The 27,160-nt window shown below is 39.5% G+C and overlaps 1 protein-coding gene across 1 annotated transcript in view; it reads left to right on the top strand.

The window, feature by feature from the left end:
• Window positions 1-777: 777 nt before the first annotated feature.
• The window catches only part of pcgf3 (polycomb group ring finger 3), a 38,155-nt gene continuing 11,772 nt past the window's right edge, over window positions 778-27,160 (top strand). The window contains 2 exon segments of the mRNA NM_001016847.1: window positions 778-806; window positions 26,881-26,998. Of these exon segments, the coding sequence (NP_001016847.1) occupies window positions 26,890-26,998 (109 nt within the window). The 5' untranslated portion in view covers window positions 778-806; window positions 26,881-26,889.

Below are 27,160 nucleotides of genomic sequence, written 5' to 3'. Positions count from 1 at the left end.
AAGGATGGGCATTAAATGGAAACAAAAAATTCCCATGTAGTAGTATGGTTGCCATTTGTTCCGAAAACCAGTCGACCTATATATGCTGTATTTTTCCTTATTTATTACATTTTTGTTTAGTATAATTTTTGGCTAGGTGAGAACCCTATGTGGTGCAGTAAGAGAAAGAGAAGAGAAGCATCACTGCTGCCTCTTTCCTCTGACAATAACAAAGACATGTTTCTATGTATTACAGGGCAGGGTTAACAGAAACCAAAGTGACAATGGCCTCATTGCTCACAAACTTCTGATACCTACCTGCCAACTTGAATAGCAGCTGGGAAAACCTCACACCTCTCTCCTCACTGTATCAGCGAAGTACAACCTGCCGCTCTCCCCTCCTCCCAGCCCTACTGTCCTCCCCCTACTGCCTGGCGCAGGCGCACCTCTCCCACTCGGCTGTCCTCGGCACACATCGGCTATTTCCGCCTCTTTGTTTTAAACTCCAGCCGGAATTTTTTTCCTCCTCATTTTTCTCTCCTGTATTTCCTAATTGGGGGGGTCTCAAAGGGAACCACGGAGACCCCCTTATTCCCTTCCCCCTGCCTTTAGGGCTGTTGCACCCGCAGATTGTCCCCCCTCCCACCCGCTTGGCTCTCCTAGTTGCACACACACAGCAAGGCTTCTCCTTCCTGCCTTGTGTGCCTGTGCTCTGCCCGGTGGAGTAACCCCCTCCAGCAAACAGCAGCGGCTTTATCTCCAGAGACGCACAATCTACAGCAGCTACAGCGGCGGCGGTGGCGACAGCACCAGAAGCATTGCAGCAGGTCAGTGGCTTTCTATCCCTCTGCAAAGTGCGAGAGTGCAGTGTACTGATAACCGGGGAGCTGATCCATTGGCAGAGGGGCTATAGGCTTTATCCAGGGAAATGTCTCCCTCCCCCATATTTTTTTTTTTTTTTGTTAATGCATTTTAACACGAGGAGCATTCCCGTCTCTCACATTAGTCAGTCGCACTACAGCCCACTTGGTTTGCTTTAAAATGTATTCATGCTGTCTAATTCCATGTACACCCCCACGTTCTCCTTGCCTTCATTCCTATGCCTGCTTGGGAGTGAGACCCCCTGGATCCTGGCCTCCAGGTCTTTCTCTGCCCCCTCCACCCCCCATTCAGCCCTGCTGCTCTTCTTGCCTTTTATGTTTGTTTACCCCCCCTCCTCTGTTTAGTGTGTTTTAGCTTTGAAAATAAACTGCCCCATTCACACTTCCAATAATTTTATTTCTAGGTGTCCCAATATATCTGTTTGTGGGGAACCTCTAGCACACCCTGTCACCTTGATTCTGCACATTCATATGGGCCCTATAAAACCACTTAGTTCTCTATTTTTAAAAAAAAAAAATAATTTTTTTGCAACTTTATTATATTTTACCTTCCTTAGAAATATCTTTCCCAAATAACCTAAATTATAGTCTGTGTTTGTAAACATGTGGAAAACTTGCTAGCCTTTCCTTCAGTTTGTCAATTCTCACTAGCCTCTGTTTTAATTTGCCAACAGAGTATTTTCTCACTTTTGGTGGCTTTTGATGCTATCTATCTTATCATCTATCTATCTATCTTATCATCTATCTATTTATTTATCTATCTATCTATCTATCTATCTATCTATCTATCCTTTTTTCCTTTGCCCCATGTGACAGCATTTTCCTATTCCCCTGCTCTGTCAGTTCCTGTGCCACTTTGCACTCTTTGCCCTCTTTACCCCTTTACCTACTCCACATTCTGCTTTCTACAATGTGTGAGGTTTGGTTCTTTTTCCCCCCAATGTTTTAGTGCCAATTTCTGTATTTCTTTTTTAATTTCCTCTTTCACTTTCCAGCCTTGTATTTGGCTAAATTCTCACTCATGTGTGCCATTTTCCAAGTTGCTCTTTCTCATTTCTATGTTAGTACCAGGGCCACTTTCCGCTTCCATTTTTCCTGACCCAATTCCTGCTCTCTCCCTTGTACCTATTTCCAGGTGGTCTGTTTTCCTCAACCCTATGTAATCTCATAGGCTGCTTTTATTTCAGTGTTTTTTTCTGGGCTGCTCTTTTTTTTTCAATATCTTTTTCCTAATTTTCCTCAACTGTTTTTTCCCTACCTTTTTCCATTATCTTCCATGCACCTGTTACAGTACCTCTTCCAAGACCAATTTCTGCTTACTGCTAAGCCATTTCTCTAGGATTTTTCTTTCACCTCTGTGCCTTTTTCCAACTTGCTTTCTCTTATACTGTGCCAGTTCACAGAACTTTTCCCTTAACTTTGAGCAAGTCATTAGGACACTTTTTGCCTCTCACGTAAAACAGTTCCTATGCCACTTTCTAGTCCACTGTGTCAGTTCACAGGCCAAATCTCTTCATACCCTATTCCTAGTTTGTTTTTTACACTGTCCCCAGTTACTGGGCCTCTGCTACCTTCTTTACTGAGCCAGCTCTCGGGTCACTTTCTCCCACTCACCTGGGAGCAGCAGCTTTCTTCCTGTCCCATGCAACACTTTTTGGTCTGCTTTCACTCAGTCCCCCAGCATCCCTTCTTGGGTTACATTCACTCTGCCCCTTCTCAGGACACTTCCACTTGTCACCTGTGGCACTTGCAAGGCTGCTTTCTCGCCCTCTTGCAGCACTTTTTGGGCAGCTTCCTCCCTGTCCCTCATAGCACTTCTTGGGTTACTTTCACGTTGTCCCCTGCGAAACTTCTCAGGTCACTTTTACTTGTCAGCCCAATTTCTAGCTGTCACTTTACCCCCTAAGCTGTGCACTTGTGCGCCCGTATACACATTTTTAGACTAGCACGCACAATAAATTGTGGTGCGCTCAAAGAATTTTGTGTGAAAACACATCCAAGAAGAAATTAGAGGGAACATTGCTCCCTGTCACCCACAGTACTTCCTGGGCCACTTTCTTCCTGTCCCCCACGGTACTTCTCGGGCTGCTCTCTTCCCATTCCCTTCTGCACTTTCACTCTGTCCCCTATGTACTTCTGAATCCTCTTTATCGCTGTTCCTTTCAGCACTTTTTGGGCAGCTTTCTCCCTGTCCTCTGTGACACTCTTAGGGCCGCTTTGTTCCTGAAATTTTCAGGCCGCTTTCTCTCTGTCCCCCATTGCACTTCTTTGGTCACTTTTACTCTGTCCCCTACAGCACTTCTTAGGTCATGTTCTCCCTGTCAGGCTTTCTCCTTGTCCTTTGCAGCACTTTTTGGGCCATTTTCTTTAAACACTTTTCGGCCTTTCTCGCTATCCCACTTGGCACCGACAGCTTTCTCCTCTTTTTCAGGTCACTGCCACTCTGTCCCCTGCTGCACTTATAAGGCCACTTTCTCACTTTTTGGAAAGTTTTCTCCTTGTCCCGTGACGCTTTTAAGGCTACTTTCTCCCCCTCTCTTATGGCACTTTTTGGGCTGCTTTCTCCCTGTCCCCCTTGGAACTTCTCAGGTCACTTTAAACCTGTCCACCTGCAGCACTTCATGGGTCTCATCCTACCTGTCCCATGCCAGACTTTATTAGGCCACTTTCTACTTCTCTACTGTGTCCTGTCTCAGTTCTCAGGGAGTTTTCAGCCTCACTGACTGGTATACCTGCTTTTGTAGGGTGCTTTCTGCCTCTCCCAGTGTTTCAGTTCTCAGACTACCTTTACAGTGTATTTCCACTGTTTGGCACATTGTGTTTTGTTCTGTTTGCCTGTATATTATAACCACTGATTCTATCTTACCATTCCTAGCTATTCCTTCTGTAGTTTGTGACAATTGTTTCCTATCTGTTCCTTTCCCTTTATTACATTTTGTTTCTGTATTTCAAATAAATTTGTATCTGCTAACTGAAGTTGGCTACAGATAGGTTTTATTTTTAAAAATATGGCAAGCATAATTTACTAGCAACTTGTTCTTTACAGAATATATGTTCTCTTATATGGCTGCATGGTGCGGCTTACATGTCCAAAATCTGCAAAACTGGCTGACCAAATCTGAGCATGTATGGCTTTATGTATACATGCATTTGGGTGTGTCTATTGGCTTTATGTATACTTTTTTGCCCTGGTTCTTCACTATCTGCTTCTTCATACTCACTTATGATTTTTGTTACACTTTTATTTTACATTTTACCTTGTCTTTAACCCCGGCACTGCTCACCTTTGAATAAAATCTAATTTCCATTGTTTTTGAGGTTGCAATGAAGAAAAAGTTGTTAAAAGAAAATTTGCCTTGTATATGACAGTAAATGATATTCCTAAATTGATGGCACACAGGACGGTATTCAGTATACAGAAATTGCCCCCTGCCACCTTCCGTTGAGTTAAATTGGGTATGCCTGAAAACTCTCTTAAAGGGACAGTAACACCAAAAAATGAAAGTGTATAAAAGTAATTACTATATAATGTACTGTTGCCCTGTACTGGTACAACTGGTGTGTTTTCCTTAGAAAGACTACTATAGTTTATATAATAAAGCTTCTGTGTAGCCACAGGGGCAGCCATTTACAGGAGAAAAGGCACAGGTTACTTAGCAGATAACAGATAAAACCCCATGATATTCTACAAAGCGTATCTGTTATCTGCTATGTGCCTGTGCCTTTTCTCCTTTTCCCAGCTTCAATGGCTGCCCCCGTGTTGACATAGCAGCTCATTTATATAAATTATAGTAGCGTTTCTGTTGCAAACTTACCAGTTTTACCAGCGCAGGGCAACTGTACATTATATTTTAATTACTTTAAAACACTTTCATTTTTTGGTGTTACTGTTCCTTTAAGTTCTCTTACAGAGAAACCACCTCAAGTTAGAGATTGCATTGTCCCACAGTTAAAAGGAATATATACCGGTAGCCCAATTTTTTTACATGAGCTTATTCAGATGGCCAACATTCTAGTAAAAATTCAGCTGCCTAGCTGAATTGTGAGATATGGTCTAATACACAGTTGACTTAATATCTAACAACTGTCTTATTTTAGAAAGAAATATCATGCTGTACTCAATATACATTATTACAGGTCTACTTCTTACAATTGACAGCTTTCAGTTTGAATCATCCTGGCTGATGCATTCCCAGCAATGAAGCAGAACTGAATGTGCCAGATATAAATATCATACCCTGTATTAAAGGTCATGCCATGGTGTAACCTTCTGAATTGCTGATAGATATATGGGTCTTCAGATGGCACTGCAGTATCTTTTTGTAATTTTGTCTTGCTCACAGGGAAATAGCTTCTTTCTGTCTGCCTAAAACAGCACATGCGTGATTTATTGTGGGTTTTAGTATGGAAGTGTGATGTATTATGTTGACTTGTTCTCAGCAAACAGGCTCCACCCACTTTTATGATGTAATTTTTAAAAAATATGCCACAATATAAATGAATCATTGAAATTAAAACAGCTAGATAGTAGGGATGCCTCAAACTACTTTCAGTCAGCTTTGTTTGTAGATGAGTAAAATTGCTCTTAAAGATATTATTGTGCATTGTAATGCATTTTCAAGAACATGCAGTTCATCATTAAGAATTCTTGTCTGTGCTGTAGGACGTGTAATAATAGATGTTCAGTGTTAAAAGGCAAATGTGCATTGTTTTTTTTTTTTTACTTCTGTGTACATATTTGTTGTTTTTTTTCTTTATGGATATGATTGTTTTGAAGATTGGTATGTCTCTGGCTGAACAAGGATACATTTATGTCTATGTATTATATAAACACAAAAAAAAAAAAAAATTATATATATATATATATATATATATATATATATATATATATATATATATATATATATATATAATGTATATGTATTGGCAGTCAAAATACTTGACCAAGGGATAAGCAGTGATAACTGTATTGTAAGTCACTGACTGTAAGGTCAATTCTTGTGGATCATTTGATGGGAGATGATTCAAAGGACATTCCACTGACTAATTGGTCATTTGGAAAACAACAATAAAGGCTGTGACACACAGGGGGGATTAGTCGGCGCGCAACAAATCTCCCTTGTCGTGGACGACTAAGCTCCCCGAAATGCCATCCCACCGGCTAGAATTTAAATTGCCAGTGGGATGGCATACGCGGTGCCGCAATTTGCCAAAGTCGCTGAAGTTTCGACTCAAGGCAACTTTGGCAAATCGTGGCACCACATGTGCCATCCCACCGGCGATTTACATTCTAGCCGGTGGAATGGCATTTCGGGATTTTTGGGTACACATAGGCCCAATTAATAGCTACTGTCTATGATATCTGACGGTAGTGCCTTCAGGCCCAGATTTGTGGCGAGGCCACAAAGGCCCTGGCCTAGGACGGCATGCCGCACTTAAACTTTGCTCACATGTGGAGCACTGGGGACAGAAAACTTCAACACCTCCTATGTGAGCTAAATGGATGCCCATGCGCACGATTCTGGGAGGGGGAGGGAAATGGGGGTGGCCTCGGGGTGCTGAAATAATAAATCCGGCATTGGGCGCCTCTGCTGTACAGATTGCCAATGTGGGCCTTCTCATGCCACCCAAACATTGACACCGAAGGGGAGCTTAAGTGTCATGATCTGTATCCAGCAGAGCAGCTGACCTCCTACTTTGGTTAAAAGAGGAGGTCCTGCGGGGCGGAGGCAGAAACTGGGATGGGATTGTGCATAATAAGATACAGATGTGTGCCTTTATGTGACAGCATGAAATTTTATCTAGCTATTTATGCTTTAGACTAATGCCACACATGGCGGTTTCTTGGGTTACAGATAAATGCAGGCTAAGAATTTGCCCTATGCTCTGCAAAACCTTCTTGGTCTGCCTACACCTGGACCCATTGCATTGGCCTGGGTGTGGGCTTACTCAGTGGGTTTCAGCATTGAACTGAATAATCCAGCAGGCACATTAGGAGCAGATAAACGCAGGCCGAGAATCCGCCACCTGTGGAACTAGCCTAAAGCACAGAACATAAATAAAATGCTGTGGAACAGAGATAATATTGGAAGGGAATAGAATGTTAAGTGTTCCTTTTAAGGTTGTTTTAAAGGAAGTAGTCACAATTAAATTAGACAATTTGGGTGACAACATTTTATTTATTGTGATACAATAACTAAAGCTCCAGTTTAGGCACCCGGCAGCATATTAGCTGGGTGCTAGGGTATGTATTGGTATTTATTTTAAGTTATGATTAATGATTCTGCAGTGATAGTGCTTGATATTCAAACTATGTTATGAAAAAACTTTAAAAAAATATATAATTAGATTTTTACTTTGGAAATATGTGCTTTTATGGCATGTAGCAGAATGTCACACTACAGGGGAATTGGATGTGAGCTACATTTATTTCCTTTAGGAATAAGCTTGTGTGGCTAAAGCGATTCTGACAATTTTATGAGGAATAAACTACATTAAAATTTAGATCTTTGAAATCAATGAGAATTGCTGTATTATTTTGTTTAATAACCCCTATTCTGAGCTACCCACTGCTGTATGGCAGAATTGGTGGTTAAGGCACACGTGGGGGCATAAAGCAGTTAAATTTTATCCCCAAATGATACAGGAACTCAGATTTAATTGCCATTGATTAGATCAATATTTTAAAATTATGAAATAAAAAAAAAACCATAAGGAACTGGGGTTATGTAATATAAGGCACTCTGCTCGGGTGCAGTAACCAATAGAATCCAACTAGGTAGTGTTTACTGGTCCCCTGTTTAAAATCAACCATATTATTGGTTGCTGTGGGTTACTGCACCTGGGCAAAATTCTGTTTCTTCATGACCAGAAGTGACAAAAGTGCATTTTATTAAAAAATGGGAGCATGACTCCTACACAAGTACAGCTTGAAACAGAATATTAATTTAGTTACAAATGTTAAACGTTCCGGTGTTATATTCCAAATAGCAGTGGATTATTCAAAGTATGAATTGGCTGAAATGTAACAAAACCACCTGCTAAATTTAAAATGACTTAAGTTTTCTATATTTATTGCAGTAATGTTTAATAAAGTAATATAATTTCATAGTAATAAACATACAGGTTTTAGGAATGCTGCTTCTTATGTACTGGATGTGATTGTTTGCCACACAGCAACACTGATCACATTTTACTCAGTTGGGCTGTACCTATGGCAACATTCAATGCTGAATGCATGAAAATTGTGCATGGTGGTTTCTGCCCCTTTGTGTAAAAGAAGCTAATGTAACTTGTTTGTTGCTTTGCAGTGACCTCGTATAACTACACCTCATTACAAGTGCGTGGTATACCAAACATATCTGTGTTCCGTATGCTGGTTGTACAGGGTGTTGCTCATCCGCTTGCCACTGTTTGGGCCCAAATTGACATATTTGCTAGTTAAAATCTCTTAGAAATAGGATGGTTGTGATCAGTGGCCACTTAGTTTGGCTGGGCGCCCTATTAAGATGGTAATTTAGCTGACTTCAGAACTATTGGATCTGTGGGCCTTGAGGACAGTTTTCCAAGGTTTACCCTTGGAATTGTGTATCTTGGATTTTGTATCTTTGTTTTCTACCCTTTGAGTTCAAACACAAATTATTTAAAGGCAGAAAGCGTTAAGGTCCCCATACACGGGCCGATAGTAGCTGCCAATATCGGTCCCTTGGACCAATTCGGCAGCTTATCGGCCCGAGTAGGGGCAGAAACGAGGGGCCTGCCTGACATCTGGCCTAAAATTGGTCAGATATTGATCTGCCAGGTTAGAAAATTCAGTCGGAGAGCCAAATGATCGAATTATTTTTTTTTTTTACATAAACGCTCCCCGATATCGCCCACCCGTAGGTGGGGACATCGGGTGAAGATCCGCTCGCTTGGCGATCTCGCCAAGCTATCGAATCTCAACGTGTATGGGGACCTTTACACTAAAAAAAAAACTATGAGATAACACTTTGGCAGATAAAGAAGAGGGAGTTGTGGTCCAGAACAAGTTAGACTATATGTCTGGGGACTTTAGGCTCCTGCCGGTGAGGTGACTTTTGGCTTGCACCCTAAGTCAATGTATTGGCCTGGATGCCAGCATACTGAGCAGTTTTCGGTATGTAACTGCATACTAAGCCTGCTCAGTGTGCCTGCACCCAGGCCAATGCAATCCACTGCCACCTTCCAAAAATACTGTACATAAATACCTTTCAGATTAACTTGGATATCCAATTCTTTATGGAAAAACATCTGTCTGAGTTTGTTGACTTCTACCTTTAATCTGTTGTACAATTGCAAAATTTACACTTGAAAGATACTATAAGGGCTTTTAGCAACTCAACTCAATATACTGGAGTGTTAGATTTTTGTATGGATGTATTGTGGTGTCACATCCCTTTGTACATATATCCCACATCTATTCTAGACATATCTACGGTGGAAAGTTCAAACATACGATCTTCTGTTGGTTAGAAAGGCAACGAATCAAAGACCAGGAATTTTGTGTAGACACTCAGTATCAATAATTACTTAAGCATGTCTGCAGATGCCTGGTTAGTGTCAGATACCTAAATTTTACTGTCTTTGTTGATAATAGTAAAATAAAATCAAAACTTTACCCACTGTCCACAATGGAAGAATACAAGATTCTTTAACAAATCCTTCTGTGTTGGAGGTATCACACACGGGTTATTGAGTTCAAAGCTTTTAACACTCTCTGGGCCTAGTTGACCAGACATGCATATCTGAATGTTTTAGAGTTATGAATATGAAATTTATGGTCACCCAGCATTTTTTGGAAGCCATAATATAGACTCCAATGGCCTGATTTGTATAGGCTTTTCATATATATACTTCCTATGTCAGGGGAGGTGATCACCTTGTAAGACCTCACCAGTGTTTCAGGATTTAGATGCAGTGTGTCCTAGAGATCTGGCTGCATTTTAGATGTTTCCAAAAGTTTATTCTTTGGCTCATCTCTATTGATTTTACCTCAATTTATTGAGGTTTCATTATGTTGCCCAGTATGTTTTATGCAAGTTTGGTTATGTGTTTCACATTTACCTAATTGTGGTTGTTTAATTGTTTTCCTCTTGTATTACCATTGATATTATAGATTTTTTTTTTACATTTTTATATTGATAAGGTATAAATTCTGTGTGTGCAGATTTACCCACAGGGCCCCCTGATTCTGTTCTCCAGCTTGCCTTGGTTACTACTACATTGGCCTTGAAGACACAGCCACCTGTTTGGCTGTAAGAGCAGTTCTTTGTTTTCTGTGCTGTGAAGAGATATCTCTATGCTCTCTTTCTAGTAATGCCTATACTCATATGTTCTTATGTTGTATACTCTTTTTGTCTATAAAAACCCTTTGCTGTCTTTGTTCTCTTGTTCTGACTTGACATTACTCAGAACCCATGTATGTGTTAAATAAACCTTACCTTTTTTCCTCAAGTGACTTTTAGTATCTGAATTTCCAAAACAATATCAACCTCATCCATCCATCTATATATCACAACTTATTTGTAATCCACTTCTTTATTGCGTCATGATGAATATGGTGTCATCACTGATGTGCAATGTTAGTGCTCTACCTGTTATCTTAATACCTTTTCAGGTGTCAGGTGCTAAACAGTCTCTAGACCCACCTGCCCAGAGTCAAAGGAAAATCCAAAAAATGCTGATCCCTTATTGTGGTTGCATAAAGTAGTTTATTGGCTCAGTTAGTAGACACCACATCACTGACGATTTAGGGATATGACTTTGTGGCTTCACTTTGATGCCATTTTGGCAAAGCAATGTTTTGCTGTTAATGCCATCTCTGCAGTAAGATAACATCATAGATTCTGCATTTTGGTGCCAAATGATATGCCAGGGATGCCACATAATTTTATATTTATACATTCATCTTATATGCAAAGGGAAAAAACATTATAAAACATTATAGTTGCATAGTTTCTTGGTGTGCCATCTCATTATCAACTGCTCCATGAGAGCAGCAGGTACAATAATAAAGTAACAAGCTTCTATAGGAAATATTTATAGCACTGTAAAATTCTGTTGCCTCGTGTTTTTGCCCTTGCTGCAGTTTGCACAGAGCTTGGTGACCCCAGTATATATTTGCCAGTTGTTTGCTTAAGTTGTCTTGGAGAACAGCAGGCATTGTCACAGCATGTGCTCAGAATACTGCTGCTCTGCAGTTGTGTGTAAATTCCATAATTAAAACTTTGTTTAAAAAAAATGAAATATGGAAAATGTTCTGTGCAGATTTAAATACCGTTCAGTTATAATCAATTTGAAAATGTATTTTTTATCTTGTGCATATTCAGGAAATAGGATTTTGGAACAGGTTTGAGGTGAAATAGAGCACGCCACAGGTTGCCAGATTAAATTCCTCTTCTCTCTATTCACTTGTACAGGATATTTACGAAGGAGTGAACTCTCACTTTAACCTTTTAAATAACATGGCCTCCGTGGCTACACAACAGCTTATTTATATGAGTTATATAAGTTTCTGAAGCAAATACACAACTTTCACCAGTGCAGGGCAATAATACATAATATATTAATTACTTTGATACACTTTTTAATTTTTTGGTGTTACTGTTCCTTTAGGGCTCTGGCACACGGGGAGATTAGTTGTCCGCAACAAATCTCCCCGAAATGCCATCCCACCGGAGAAAATGTGAATCGCCGGTGGGATGGCAAACGTGGCGCCGCGGTTTCGGGGAAGTATCCTCTCAAGGGCGACTAATCTCCCTGAGTGCCAGAGCCCTTAAGAGCCCTGTCCCCAGGATTGTGACAGTGGCAAGAGATTACTGGTGTGTGGATCCACCCCTTTTTTAACTTGGGCCCAAGATTTAAAAGGGTCTTGTATACCTGTCACCTGCCCTTTATGGTTACATCAAATGGAATGGGCTCTTTGCCACAGTATCACAACAATGAATGGGAACTAAGTGATTGTGTAACCAGCTTGCAAGGCACAGTTAAAAGTATTTTGTCTGGTAAGAAGCAACCCGTGATTGAGCCCAATCTGGGTTCGCAGACCGAAACCTTGTTCAATCACTAAATTCATTGTTAATGGTTTTAAACTTATTTGTATATTTAATTGTATCCCTTTTTGCTCTTTGGGTCTGACTCTTGAAGTCAGTTCTCTTTCAAGTGTGTTAATCGGATTGCTTCAGAGCCAGGACAGAAAATATAAACAATCATGCAAAAGAGAAATAACTTTAAAAATATTCAAATTAATGTTTTAATATTTATTAATTATTTATTAATTTATTAAATTATTTCTTTCCGACCGAGTTTTGTTCCTCCTGTTGTTGGTTGTGTGTGTTGTTTTTTTAATTTTATTTTTGGATGTTCAGCTTAGGTATGTGTTACACTAAGGGGGACATTTAGTAATCCACGAACGCTCCGAGCGTTCGTTCGCTGACTTTTTCGTAGCTTGTGTGACTTTTTCGTACTTTGCGTCAAAATTTGTGTGAAAAAATGATATTGTCGCGAGTATGAGTATGAAAGTTTCGGATTCATTCAGGCTTCGGTATCGTGACTTTCCTTGGGCCAGGTTGGAGCTGCAGAGTGCCATTGATTCCTATGGGAGGCTTCCAAAATCATGCACAGAAGGATCAAAGTCGGAAAGGTTTTCCTGCATTTTACGATCGTTTGGTACGAAAATTTTGTGACTTTCGGATCGCCAATACGATATTATCGTGACTAATACGTTTTTTCGTAAGCATATTCGTGATATTTGCGATCTTAAGAATTTATCGTATCCAATCCGAATTTATCCCATTCAGGATTCAAACTTGTGTTTTCATGAATGTGTCCCTAGATGTTTTACTCTGGGGGAAAAAACACTGATCCTCACTTTTCTGTCACACCATTAGTGTATATTCAGATAAAATTAGACTCTATGAGCAGGGACACACAAAGTAGATTGTCCACATTCATCCGTATGCATTTTTCACCCAGGCTGAGGAAAGCCTATCTGCTCTCATGCGTTCTATCCCATTGCCCCATTGGCGTCAGACTGTGTGGAACTACACGGATTGGGTATCATCACGAAAATACTTTCCTTTCTTGTTTCCTCGCCGGTATCCTCTCTGCTTTTTTCCCCACCGGCCAAAGCCATGTCTGTGAATGAATCTACGAAATGGAGCACACTAACAGCGGATCCACTTTTCTCCCAGGTGGAGTGGAGGGAAAGCAAATGTGCTTTATGTGTCCTATGGGCGTAGACCCTAAACATTCACATAAGTAGTCCTGAGTAAAATCACACAATTTTTGCTTTTGGTTACTGTACTGATGCAATTTGCATTTGCATTTGGGAGATTTTGCCCTTTGGGCAAATCTGATCAGATCAACTGATTAAATTAGAGACACCTTGTATGCTTTTTCCTTGACTGCTCTGCTTGCATGCATTTCATCACAGATGTTAATGGGACTCCTAATTCTTTGTTGGTCTGTATATACAATGACTGGATCTAATACTGAAGAAAATAGGTCAAACCAGATCCCCCCTCCCCCTTCCTTGTTTGTGTTTTGTGTTGGTCTCCTACCCTGTGGGTAACGAGAAGATCAATGAACATGTACAGTGCTGTGCAGTGAAACATACAGAACCACATAGCAAATGCTTTAAATAAAGGTCTTCTCATGGTTACAGAACGCAAGTACCATACTGCACGAGCAACTTGTATCTAGCTGCTTGTGACAGGCTAAAGATTCTATAGATTCCTATGGTGAAAGTCTGTACTACAGGGAAAGGCACATGTTAAGTTCATTAAATGTGCAAGGGTCCTTTACAAATAATGTCTCTGTGCAGCTCCAGTTCTTCCTGTTTCTCTTCACTTGCCCTGGGCATAGAGAATGCACAGTCCTTTACACAGAACTGTGTATTCTCATTGTAGCTTTGCCCCTTTACAAACTGAATCCACTGAGGCTCATTTATAAACAGCGGGCATATTTGTACCTGGACAGTAACCCATGGCAACCAATGAAATTTTTGCTCTCAATGTTTAAATACCCCTGGGTGCAAAAAGAACCCTTAACTATCATTGCCTAGACACCCCTGACCTCTCTCTTATTGCATAGTTTTTAAGCTTAAACTCTGCATTTTTAGCTAGCGGTTAGCAATAGGGTCAGACTAGTGCAGCAAGCGTACCTGTCCGACATCATCTTAGCAACTGAAGACTCTTTGGGTCTCTCCACCAATACGAACCTGCTTGCGCATGCACAGTTGGAGGTAGTGGGAAATCAGCTTCAACTGCGCATGTGCAAGCCGGGTCCGTCTCTGCGGTGAGACCTGAAGAGTCTTCAGTCGGTAAGAAGATGTTGATGGAGGTACGTGGCTGTGATTCTCTGCATTTTTAGCTACCGGTTAGCGATAGGGACAGAGTTTAAACTTAAACGGTGAGGTGGGTCTAGGCTGTGATAGTTAAGGGTGCTTTTTGGTAGAGTTTTCCTTTAATATGATTTAATGCTTGATGTTTATAAATGAGCCTCATGTGTATTTTTTCCCCCTGGTGCCATTTTATTGGTCTGGTAGGCCTGTTGGAGGGCGCCATACATGGGGATGATAAATAACTTCTTATTGGCTAAATAACTTCAATTTGGGTTCTCATTTGCAATTGGCAAAATCTTATAAGTGCAAATGATTTTAGACGTCAGCCGTCAGTCTGAAAGTTGTCACATAAAATACATATATACACAAGCCCTTTGTTCAGTGTCTAGTTTTTAAATATATACTCTGTACTTAAATCTTAGTATTTGTATGTGCCGTATGTTCTCATAATGGGGCCTTTATTCACCTCCTAACTACTGAGTTACCCACATTTTATTCTTGTAGGGTGTTTGTTCTGTCCTCCCAAAGTGTTACCCTGGGGTAGTGTGTAACTTGACATACGGCTAAACTCCTTCCTTCATCAACTCACTGACACAAGAGTAGTATGATTCATTTAATTAAAGGAACAGTAACACCAAAAAATAAAATAGCTTTAAAGTAATAAAAATATAATGCACTGTTGCCCTGCACTGGTAAAACTGGTGTGTTTGCTACAGTAACACTACTATAATTTATATAATAAGCTGCTCTGTAGCCACGGGGGCAGCCATTCAAGCTGGAAAAATGGACAAAAGGCACAGGTTACATAGCAGATAACAGATAAGTTCTGTAGAATACAATAGTGTTTTATCTGTTATCTGCTATGTGCCTGTGCCTTTTCTCCTTTGAATGGCTGCCCCCATGGCTACACAGCAGCTTATTTATATAAATTATAGTAGACTTTCTGAAGTAAACACACAACTTTTACCAGTGCAGGGCAGCAGCACATTATATTTTAGTTAGTTTTATGCACTTTCATTTTTTGGTGTTACTGTTCCTTTAACAGTGGGGAAGGTAAAACCGGGGAATAGAAAAATGCACATAAGTCATAAATCTGAATACAAGAAAATAACTGTTTGTATTAATATACCAGGGGCTGGGGGTTGATAATACTTACCTACAATGCTACCACAAGGCTGGATGGGGTAGGATTACCACAGATGGAATATTGACAGGCCGCCTCCCCCTGTGCGCATGCCGCCCTAGGCCCGGGCCTTTGTGGCCTCTCCACAAATCCGGGCCTGAATATTGAACTGTTAATATGGCAGCTATACTGATCATTTCCTATATTTAACACATGGTCACATGTTATAGTATGGTAGGTTATAAAGGACATTTCTTAAATCAGTCACAATTATAAACATTAACTAAACCAGTAGGTGGTACAATTAAACAGTGAAACAGTGCTGAGGCATAACCGTGTTATTTTAATTACTTCAGTTGTCCATCCAGCTTCAGTATATTTAGCATTTTCTTTCTAGCATTCTAGTCACCCAAAACAACTCATTTAGATGCAAATATAGCTGTTAATACCTCTGCCTGTGTGCATCTCTCTCTTGCTAAAAGTGCTTGATTCTTGCTTCATTCAATCCCTTTTATTGTGCAATTGCTTGAGAGCTTTTGAAAAACTGAAAATGGACTTTTAGACCGTTACTACAAGTATTATGTTCCACAGATTATTTAAAACCACTGCTTGTAAAGCAGTGACCATACTATTAACATTTTTCATTGCGGTTTTGGGGCACAGATCTTTCACTGCTGTCTTAGGCTAATTCCCCACAATGTTCTGCTATCGCAGGCGAACATCAAGGGGCATCAGCCTCAAGCTGGCCATACACGTGGCGATCCGACGATGTTTCGTACGACCATCGGTCGCACGAAACATCGTCAGATCCGCCACACACCATTCAGGGCTGAATCGGCAGGTAAGGAGGTAGAAACAATAGGATTTCTACCTCCTTCTGCCGATTCAGCTCTGAAGGGAGAATTTTGGTCAGGCGCCTTCTATGGCGCCCGATCAAAATTTTCTAACCTGGCCGATCGACGAGCCGACCGATTTCAGCAGCTTCCTGCGTCATCGGTCGGCTCGCTGACATACCATACACGCACCGATTATCGTACGAAACGAGGTTTCGTACGATAATATCGGTGCGTGTATGGCCACCTTTAGACTGCAGTGAAAGACCTACTGGTTTAGTTAATGTTTATAATTAACCTACCATACTATAACATGTGGCCATGTGTTAAATTTAGGAAATGATCAGTATAGCTGCCATATTAAAGGAACAGTAACATCAAAAAATTAAAGTGTTTTAAAGTAATTAAAATATAATGTGCTGTTGCTCTGCAAAAACTGGTGTTTTTGTTACAGAAAAGCTACTATATAAATAAGCTGCTGTGTAGCCATGGGGGCAGCCATTCAAGCTGGAAAAAAGCAGAAAAGGCACAGGTTACATAGCAGATAACTAGTAGATAAGCCCCATATAATGGGGGTTTATCTGTTATCTGCTAAGTAACCTGTGCCTTTTCTCCTTTGTATGGTTGCCCCCATGGCTACACAGCAGCTTACTTATATAAACTTTAGTAGTCTTTCTGAGGCAAACACACCAGTTGTAGCAATGCAGGACAACAGTACATTATATTGTAATTACTTTTATACACTTTCATTTTTTGGTGTTACTGTTCCTTTAACAGCATTAACAGCTTCAAAATGCCTTTCCACCAGCAACAATAGGAGTCGCTGGTGGAAAGGCCTATACATCACTTCGCCTTTCCGAAGTCATGTGAACTATTGGCATGGGTAAGGGCTAAAACAGTCCCTTCAATTAATTTTTAATTATGGCTATCTAATCAGGTGCTAAAAAAATAAAAGATCTTGATACTTGCATAAAGATGTCATGAAGTGCAGCCATGAAGCATCAGTACAGTCATTGCAAGTGCTGTTTGTCATTAGCAGTTAAGAAGCTTATAGATCAAAAAGTGTGCCCTACATTACCCTTAGTGTTAATGGATTTCAGTTCAAATGTGATCTGGGTGGGAAGCAAAACATGCTATCAGGTACAACATTAAATCATATAATTGAAAGACCTAGAACTTGCATTAGGGATGAGATTAACTAGCCTTCCCTAAACTGCAACCTATGGCAACATATATATGAAATAACTAATATGATATAAAGCTAAATTTGGGTGGCCAAAGAAATAAGTTTTGATGTAAGACCCATAATTATCTGTTGATTCCATCTGTTGAAGAAACCTAAAGTGAAAATTTGGTCCCAGAGTCTTGGGAAAAAAGTATCCTTTTGCCTATGATTTTAGATGGTGATAGCTTACTTTATGCCATATGCCTTAGGAACAGTAACACCAAAAAATTAAAGTGTTTTAAAGTAATTAAAATATAATGTACTGTTGCACTGAACTGGTAAAACGAGAGGATTTGCTTCAAAGATATTACTATACAGGTATTGGACCCCTTATCCGGAAACCCGTTATCCAGAAAGCTCCGAATTACGGAAAGCCCATCTCCCATAGACTCCATTATAAGCAAATAATTCAGAATTTTAAAACTGATTTCCTTTTTTTATGTAGAAATAAAACAAAACCTTGTAATTGATCCCAACTAAGATATAAATAATCCTTATTGGATGCATAACAATCCTATTTGGTTTAATTAATGTTTTATTAATTTTTTAGTAGACTTAACGTATGGAGATCCAAATTATGGAAAGACCCCTTATCCGGAATACCCTTGGTCCCGAGCATTCTGGATAATGGGTCCTATACCTGTATTACATATAAATAAGGTGCTGTGTAGCCATGGGGGCAGCCATTCAAGCTGGAAAAAAGGAGAAACAACACAGGTAACATAGCAGATAACAGCCACTGTACAATACAGTAGTATTTTATCTGTTATCTACTATGTGCCTGTGCCTTTTCTCCTTTGAATGGCTGCCCCCATGGCTACACAGCAGCTTATTTATATAAACTATAGTAGTCTTTTTTTCGGCACACACAACATTTGTACCAGTGTAGGGCAAGAGTACATTGTATTATAATTACTTTTATACACTTTCATTTGTTGTCTTAAAAGTTACTGTAAAAAAGCTGTTGCAGGAGAATGCTCATGTGCAATGAATTTAACACTCTGTTAAGATGAATTAAGAGTGTGATTTGCATATATTTAAGAGTAATGTCTAATATCTATGCTTAGCTACCTAAATTTAAATATTTGTGTAGGAAAAAAAAATAATTTAAATTTTTTAGTTTTTGCATTTGGCCAGAATGAACAGAACAATCAAAAGGTGCCTGTACCAGTTTATAGCCACTTGTGCTGTATTTGTGTATAAGCTCTTGTGAGAAGGGGCCTCTAATACTGTTTTTAATAATAATTTATAACATAGGTCTTAATAATTAAGTACTATGTAACTTGCTGGCTTAATGTAAATAAGCAAATGATGATTGTGGCCTATAGGAATTGAATGTTTGTATGCATCTCCTAAAACACAAATGTCTGTGTTTTTAGTACATTACTTATATGTGCCATATGCTCATCAATTACATGATCTGTACTGGGAAGCAATTTGAGATGATTCATGGGGCATATGTGTCAGGGCAGGGTAAAAATGATGAAAAGGCAATCTTCATGGAAAGCTGCTATACATGGCTCTTTGCCCACCAACCAGACTAGAGATCCAATATTAATAGAGACCTAAGCAAAAAAGTATTTTAGTCAGCAAAATAGTTATTTCGTCCCCATGCTTGTGCTATTTACCTGCCACCTTGATTTGGATTGGTGGCTAATGTTAGCCTGTGTGTGGCCAGCTTTACTTGTATAATATATTCCAAAACCTTCTACATATGAATTGGGTATAGAGCTATTCCTTTTTACACTTTGGGAAATGGAACTTGTGTCTGAATATTCCGGGTATTTAAATGTTCCCACTAAGAAGAAGGAATCATTTATAAGTAAGGTGAAATCCATCACATGGAAATTCAAGATACTGGTTTCTTAGTCTAGCAGCTTTGTGATAGAACATCTGTTGCACATATAACATGTAGCATATTGGTCACTGGAAAAGCAGCTTAATAGTGAAACAACCCAGCAACCTAATTAACATTCAGCAAGATTACATCCTAATGATTAGCAGTACAATACATGTTTAGAATGTTTTTTTTTTTTTTTTTTTATTAATCCATGGCAGAGGAAGGTTCTGCTATGTTTTTTAGTGGTAGGGCTTATGCTTGATAAAAATTAAACCCAAGTCTCTCTTGCCTTTCTAAGCACCCTTAAAAAAGATAGAAACCCTTTCTACCCTTTAATTTGGTGGATTTGCTGCTGGACAAGGAATACCCTGTTGGGAGACCTATTATATACAAATTATGAATGTACCAGCGAGTTATACTCCTCTAGATATAGAAGGATTGTGCTTAAAAAAAGTTGTGTTTCAGACTTATTTATTGAGAAATTCCACCAAAACCTTATTAGCCCCGCCCATCGGTTCCACTTCCTGCTGGCTTAATTCTCTGGATGTGCAGGGATGCCGGCGGCCCTCTGTACACTGCACTGTAGGATAGGAACCAATCAGCAGCTAGGCTGACCTGATAGGGAACTGAAGCCTGCCTTTGCTTGTGTGACTGCAGGGCTGTGATTGGCTCTCCCCCTCCTACTGTGCTTCTGGTTGGGACCGTTAGGACACACCCACCCTTTATTTCAAACATCAGACAACTGATAGGATCTATAGGTAGCTCCAATAAAGGGGCCATTTTTACAGATAAGATTAATTTTTAGCACAAAGTGAAACCATCGCCATGTATTATTCATAATTGGCTACAAAATTAATGTTTTTTCCATGTATCCAATATGTCTCCTTTAAATACAACTTCCAGTATCCATGGGAACTGTAGTTTAGAATGGACTGGAGGACAGCAGATCACTGTAAGAGAACATGAGTAAGTTAAAGGGGACTTATCTTTTCTAGGGCAGTTTATTCAGTTATAAAATTCTTTAAAGGCAGATAGCAGCTTCCATATATTGAAGCATTTTAAGGCCTTGGGCATGTATACATGCTTACAGAAAAAGCAGAGACCAATGGATTGCATGGGATCTTATATCAATGAGGTGCTGACACGGAAGGGTTTGAAATAGTGACCGATTTATGAAGTTACAAGCACTTGAGCCAGTTAACAGATTTACACCCTCCAATTATAAGGTGAATTACATTGAGTTGTCGGAAAAACAATACTTGTATGTTACTCCACCTTTGTCAGTTTCCCTGCGTGTCCAACTAGTCACATTATGTTTTTGTGTGACATTTTGGTGCACTTGAGTCTAACTATTCAGTGTGATGTCCATCTGATTTTGATTAAGCTGCATTCTTTGTAAAAACTCCTGATCCAGCAAAATAAACATATATTATCGGGTGTCTTAGGCAACATGTAGCAACACCAGACCCTGTATCCAGAAATTCCCAGGGTCCAAGCATTCCACTTTATATGTGCCATGCATGTATAATATTTAGTAGAGTATGCACAAATGAGTTAATTCTTATTCTGAAAGGGTATTTTCTTGCATGTAGTGGGGTGGTTAAGATTTGTCATGAAAATTCAATAGCCTTTTCACGCTTTTAAAGAAACGGTAAGAAAAATAAAAGCGTATTAAAGTAATTCATAGATTAAGTACTACTGCTTTGCACTGGTAAAACTGGTGTGTTTCCTTCAGAAACCCTACTATAGTTTTTATATAAACAAAGATGCTGTGTAGCCACAGGGGGCAGCCATTCAAGTTGGAGAAAACGAGAAATGGTACAGGTTACATAGCAGATAACAGATAAGCTGTGTAGGTTCCTATTGTATTCTTCATAGCTTATCTGTTGTGTCTTTTCTCCTTTATTCCAGCTTAAATGTCTCCCACCATGGCTCAACAACATCTTCTTTAGGGCTCTGGCACACAGGGAGATTAGTCACCCGCGACAAATCTCCCTTGTCACGGGCGACTAATCTCCCTGAACTACCATCCCACCGGCGAAAATGTAAGTCGCCTGTGGGATGGCACACGCTGCGCAGGCGATTTTGGCAAATCTGCAAAGTTGCCTCGCGAGGCGTTTTCAGCCAAAATCGCCTGCGCAGCGTGTGCCATCCCACTGGCGACTTACATTTTCGCCGGTGGGATGGCAATCCAGGGAGATTAGTCGCCCGCGAACAGGGAGATTTGTCGCAGGTGACTAATCTCCCCGTGTGCCAGAGCCCTTAGGGTGAAGATACATGGAGCTATTTACTAGAAGCTACTTATCATAGCTACTAAATGTTATAAAATACCCTGCCATAGACAATACTGAGAATTGCTAAAACACACAGACACAATGAGTACAATGAGTAATTGATCCGCTTTGTCTGTTGTTGTAGCTATGACAAGTAGATGGTACTAGTAGCTCTGTGTGTCTTCACCCTAAAGGTCCCCATACACGGGCCGACTATAGCTGCCGATATCGGTCCCTTGGACCGATTCGGCAGCTAATCGGCCCGTGTATGGGGAGAGCAGAGCGGCCTGGCCGACCGATATCTGGCCTGAAATTGGCCAGATCTCGATCGGCCAGGTTAGAAAATCCGGTCGGATTGGGGACCGCATCGGCTCGTTGATGCGGTCCCCGATCCGACTGCCCCATTGCCGCCCACATAATGCGATCGTTTGGCCCCAGGGCCAAACGATCGGATTATTTTTTTTTTTAACCTAAATGCTCCCCGATATCGCCCACCCGTAGGTGGGGATATTGGGGGAAGATCCGCTCGCTTGGCGACATCGCCAAGCGAGCGGATCTGCTCGTGTATGGCCACCTTAAGGGCAAAGACAGATGGTGTAGATAGTAGCTGCAATTTTTAAATCCAGTTGCGGCAACTTATTGCCCGTGGAAAAGTTGTGGCAACTAGTCGTGTGTGGTACATTTCACCCACTGCGACTTTGTTTTCCATTGCCGTAACTACCCTGTCTGTCTTCGCCCTTTGGTTAATGTTCCAAGGGGAGATTAGTCAACTGCAATGAAAATCTGCTACTGCGGGCGACTAACCTCCCTGATAAGCTTTTCCACCAGGATAGCTTCCTGGTGGAAAGCTCGCCTCCTGCAGGAAAGTTCACACGACTTTGGAAAATCATACTGATGCGTAGGCCTTTCCACCAGCGATTCTCTTTTTTTATTTTTCATGGAAATTCGCTGCCCACAATAAATCTCTGCTACTGTGATAGACTGATCTCATTGTGGGACATTTCCCTTTTATAAACTACAGTAGTGTTTCTGAGAAAAATATATAACTTTTACCAGTGCAAGGCAACAATGCATTATATTTGAATTACTTTAAAACATTTAAATTTTTTGGTGTTAATATTCCTTTAAGAAACAGGCAGATGGTAGCATCCATTCAGAGCTGCAGCTAAGGTGCACTTTCCCTTGTGGCCCCACCCATAGGAGGCAATGCATTGATTGTTGATACTTGCTGCACTTTAGGGAAACATACATTTTTTGTAAATAGCTTTATACCACTTCCTTGCATTTTTCTGCCAATAAAATTGCTTCCTATGCACTTTGCTTTATGTTGGCTATAAATTATTGGAAGTTGATGATATTCTGAGTATTGGGACAAAATATTTTGTGGCTGAAATATTCTATAGGAAATTGCCTAATCCTTCAGTGCAAATATTGGAAAACCTGGGGGGGACAGCTGGAGTTGTTTCCAGGATCATTAATGCCGGGCTGAAGAGGTGCTGATGTTTGTTGTTTGGCCACTGGAGTCCTAAAATTTACAGACCCTTATTGGGTCAGCCAATTGCTGTAAGAATTCCTGTGATGCAACAGTGATTTTGCTTTGATGGCACCCTGATCTCCAGCTCATCTACAACATCTATAGGCTCAGAAAATCAATTTCCTCTTAGGGTCCTTTCCACCGGCAACAATAGGAATTGCCGTTGGAAAGACCGAAGGGATGTGTAGGCCTTTCCACCAGCAGTTCCTATTGTTGACTAAATTGTTCCGTTGGACATTAGCCTAATAGTTTCCATAAAGAAATCCAGTCGCTATCTGACATTTCTCATTTGTTGCTTCAACTTTCCAAAGTCGCCCGAAGTTGCATTGTGAGGCAAGTTCGGGCAACTTTTGAAAGCTGGAGAGACAGTTGTTAGCAAATCAATGATTTGAAATAAATGATTTTTTTGTAGACTTAAGGTATGTTGTTACAAATTTCGGAAAACCCCAAGTCCTGGTCTTTCTGGATAACAGGTCCTACACCTGTACTTATTTTAATTTCCTTTGAATTCAATTTTTCCCTCTTTGGTTGCAGGCTCCTGTAATCTGACAATTAATTGTGGCTTATTGTGAGTTTTTTTTAACTACAAAGCTGAATTTAACAGCTAAACCATGTGAATATTGCAGGCATTTCTTAAAGAACCTTGTTGATTATGCTGGCTTTTTTTTTTTTTTTTAACTTTTATTCATCATTAAGGATCAGAAAACTGAGAAGATCATAGAATGATGTAAAATGAGATGTTGATGTAGAATGATAAATCTTTAATTTTGGGTTTGTTATTGCGCTGTTAAGTTTTTTTTTGTGGTTACTCCAAATCCATTAGTAACAACTTAGCCCAATTTGTTAAAATATAGTGCTAACAGAATGCTTTGTGGTGACATTGGAAGCTTTTAGAGCTATATGGATAACACCTGCTACCACTGCAGATCACTTCTATTGACTGGAAAGCCAATGGCTAAAAACATGCTGGGTCTCCAGGTCTAGCCACATGTGGCTAGTTGGTTGGCCCAGAACAAGCAAACAAATTAAAGGCTGCACCATCTTTGTAGGCATTAAAGGAACAGTAACCCCAATAAATGAAAGCATTTTAGTGTAATAAAATATAATGTACTATTGCCCTGCACTGGTAAAACCATTTTGCGCTTCAGAATAATATAAACTACTATAGTTTATATTAATAAGCTGCTGTTTAGCCATGGGAGCAGCCATTCAACGAAAAAAGACTAAAATAATCTCCCTAGAACACCATTATAGCCTTCATAGCTTATCTGTTTCGTTTTTTTTTTTATGTTACTGTCCCTTTATCCTTATGGCCCCTCCACTAGTGTGACACCAGAGGGTTTGTGTTAGTCTGGGTCTTAAAATTAGCAGCAAGCAATGAAGAATACTTTAGAATTTCTCCAGTCCTCTGTTATCAGATGATTTGATGTGTAGGAGCTTTGTTTGTGCTACACCTTCTTTCCTTGTCTTTGGGTCTAACTGAAACAGCACATGAGGTGTAAATGAAATAAATACAGGTACAAGGTACCTGTAATACAAAAACAATGTTCTTATATTATTTAAATAGGAAATTAGTAATTATTTACCGTCATAGTTTTCGCCCATGCAAAGCTTAGTTGTGCATAGGTGCTCAAAATATTTTACTGTCAGTTCTTCACTAAAGCCATCCACTGGGTAATTACAGCTAATTTTTCCATAGATTATCCTGTTTTTAAGAACTTAATGAGGATTTTATAAAAGATGCCAGCTCAAAAGTAATCTGAAGTTTCTAAGTCTGCCTCCAATTATTTTTTTTTTGGTGCAGCTAAGGAGATTAGTTCTATCCCTTCCTGTACCTGATCTATCTACGGAATCAGTCTCTTTAAATTTCTGCAGGGGATTTGATTTCTAAACATTTTTGAAATTCTCATAAACAAAACCAATCTAAATGTTGAAACCATACCTTATTTTAATATGTGTCCGCCTGCTGTTATGATGACTAAAATATTTCCAAATCTTTGTTTTTTTGTATATATAATCATAGACACCATGGGCTACTATCCCAAGGGTCTCTAAAGGAGCTCGCCCTTTGTACAAAGCAGACTAAAAATAGGACTCATTTTAAGGTTACAAGCCTGTGCTGTTATATCTGTTTTAGTTGTCTCTTTGAAGGAAAACTGAGAAATCCTTACTTTGCACACTTTTTATTTTAAAATATGAAATACTGGCAAGTGGCAAAATAAGCACATCTCCTACATACCATAATGCAGTGGTTCCTAAAGGTGAAAATTGTTGTTCAAATGCACCTAGATGCTAAGTTGGAAAGTTAGTAAGGGTGTCATTTAGGGGAATATAATTTTGCTGTCCTCGATATTCCTGCACACCAATATTTTTCCATATCTTATTTTGTCAGATAAGGGGGGCCTGACCAAAGTTTGGACCTTTAAGGGGGAAGCAGCCTGGCAAGAGGTTGGAATATTGAAATAAATGAATTGAAATAAAGATTTAAATTCAAAAACAATTTATTAAAAAAAAATGCATATATGATTATTAATTTTTTTTTGGTGATTGTCAGTATTACGAGTTGCAGCATAAAAAAATAGCTTATGCGAGCGACACAGCAAAAGGATACTCTGCATTTGTGTCCATCATGCTTGGCTGAAGCTGAAGCGATCCTTCCATGGGCTTGAGTACTGTTTCCATTTGTAATTAGCCTACAAAAAGCTTTTGGTGTTGCAACTGTTTAGGAATACTGACATGTACGTGTCGGTACTTGCGGTTTAATACAGCAGAGGGCCATTCTGAGGACTGCCAGGAGAAGGATTTGAGCCTGAACTTGAGGCTTGTGTACAGGAGTGAATGAAAAGATGACATCTGTGCTCAAGGGGCATATAAAACTGAATGAGTAGATACTGCCAAAGAAAAGGTATAGTAGCACAGGATGCCAAGCCATTAACCCTTCCCCCACCCTAAGGGGAACTGGCAGACAGGTCATTTCCTCCTTTTACCAATATAGAATTACTTTGCTTTTCTCATGCAGTTTCTGCAATGTAGTATGTAAATATATGGTTATGTATGTAACCAACTATACACCTACATGTTGTTTAGAAGACAAAAAAATTTAATTGTTAACTTGAAGTTAACAGCCATGTTAGCTGGCTTTGTAAATATTCTAATTGCTACCACTGGCTAATTGGTCAGACAGACATCTGTTATGATAAGGCTAATGAATAGTTTTCTAATTCAGTACAGTCTGTTCACTGTGGTATCTAAAGTCTTGCAATCTTGATCCAAATGTACTGCAAAAGATACAAAAATTGGAGTGAGCTATACTGTAACAGTAATATAACTTTGCTTATACTGCCACCATGTGGGCATAACACTATAATGTATTCATTTATAGAGACTAAAATTGACTTATGGATGTTGTCTGCCATATTGGTTTCTTATTCTCCTTTAGATCCATGATAATGTGTTAGTACTTTATATGTTTTCTATGCTTTTGCACATTGATATATGATTTTTCTTCTAATATTTTTTTCAAAGCGCCAAATCTCAAATCAAACACAACAACATTTTAGTGTAGGATTTATTTGTTAGCATAAAACATGGCCAAGGGTCTGAATGATAAAAAGAGAGAGGATTTCAGTCTCTTGTTTAAGAAAACATTGCAGTATAAAAACATGCCAATTTCCCTTTACAGACCCAATAAGATAAATTGTACTTTTATTTAGACTATATTTCTCTTTGTTCAGAGCCAGAGATTATTGGTGTCTAATTAGCATTTTCTATATGATTATTACATCAATTTTTCTCCTTAATAGAATTAATAAATATGTTTCTTTTGCAGACACCAAAGATGCTGACACGAAAGATAAAACTCTGGGATATCAACGCCCATATTACCTGTCGCTTGTGCAATGGATACCTTATCGATGCTACTACTGTAACAGAGTGCTTACATACCTGTAAGTTTTCTTCTTGAAATTGTATTTGTTTTACAGTGTACATTTCTTTTTATATGTTTTCTGCTATGAATACATAAAATACAGTGTATTCTATGGAACCAGATATATCAAATACATGGCAGAGAACCAAAAAACACATCGCCCTTCCTCAGTGTGATCAGG

This window comes from Xenopus tropicalis, chromosome 1 (genome assembly GCF_000004195.4).
Source record: "Xenopus tropicalis strain Nigerian chromosome 1, UCB_Xtro_10.0, whole genome shotgun sequence".
Classification (NCBI taxonomy): domain Eukaryota; kingdom Metazoa; phylum Chordata; class Amphibia; order Anura; family Pipidae; genus Xenopus; species Xenopus tropicalis.
The sequence above is the reverse complement of the archived record's forward strand: the minus strand, read 5'-3'. Positions and strand labels throughout refer to the sequence as shown.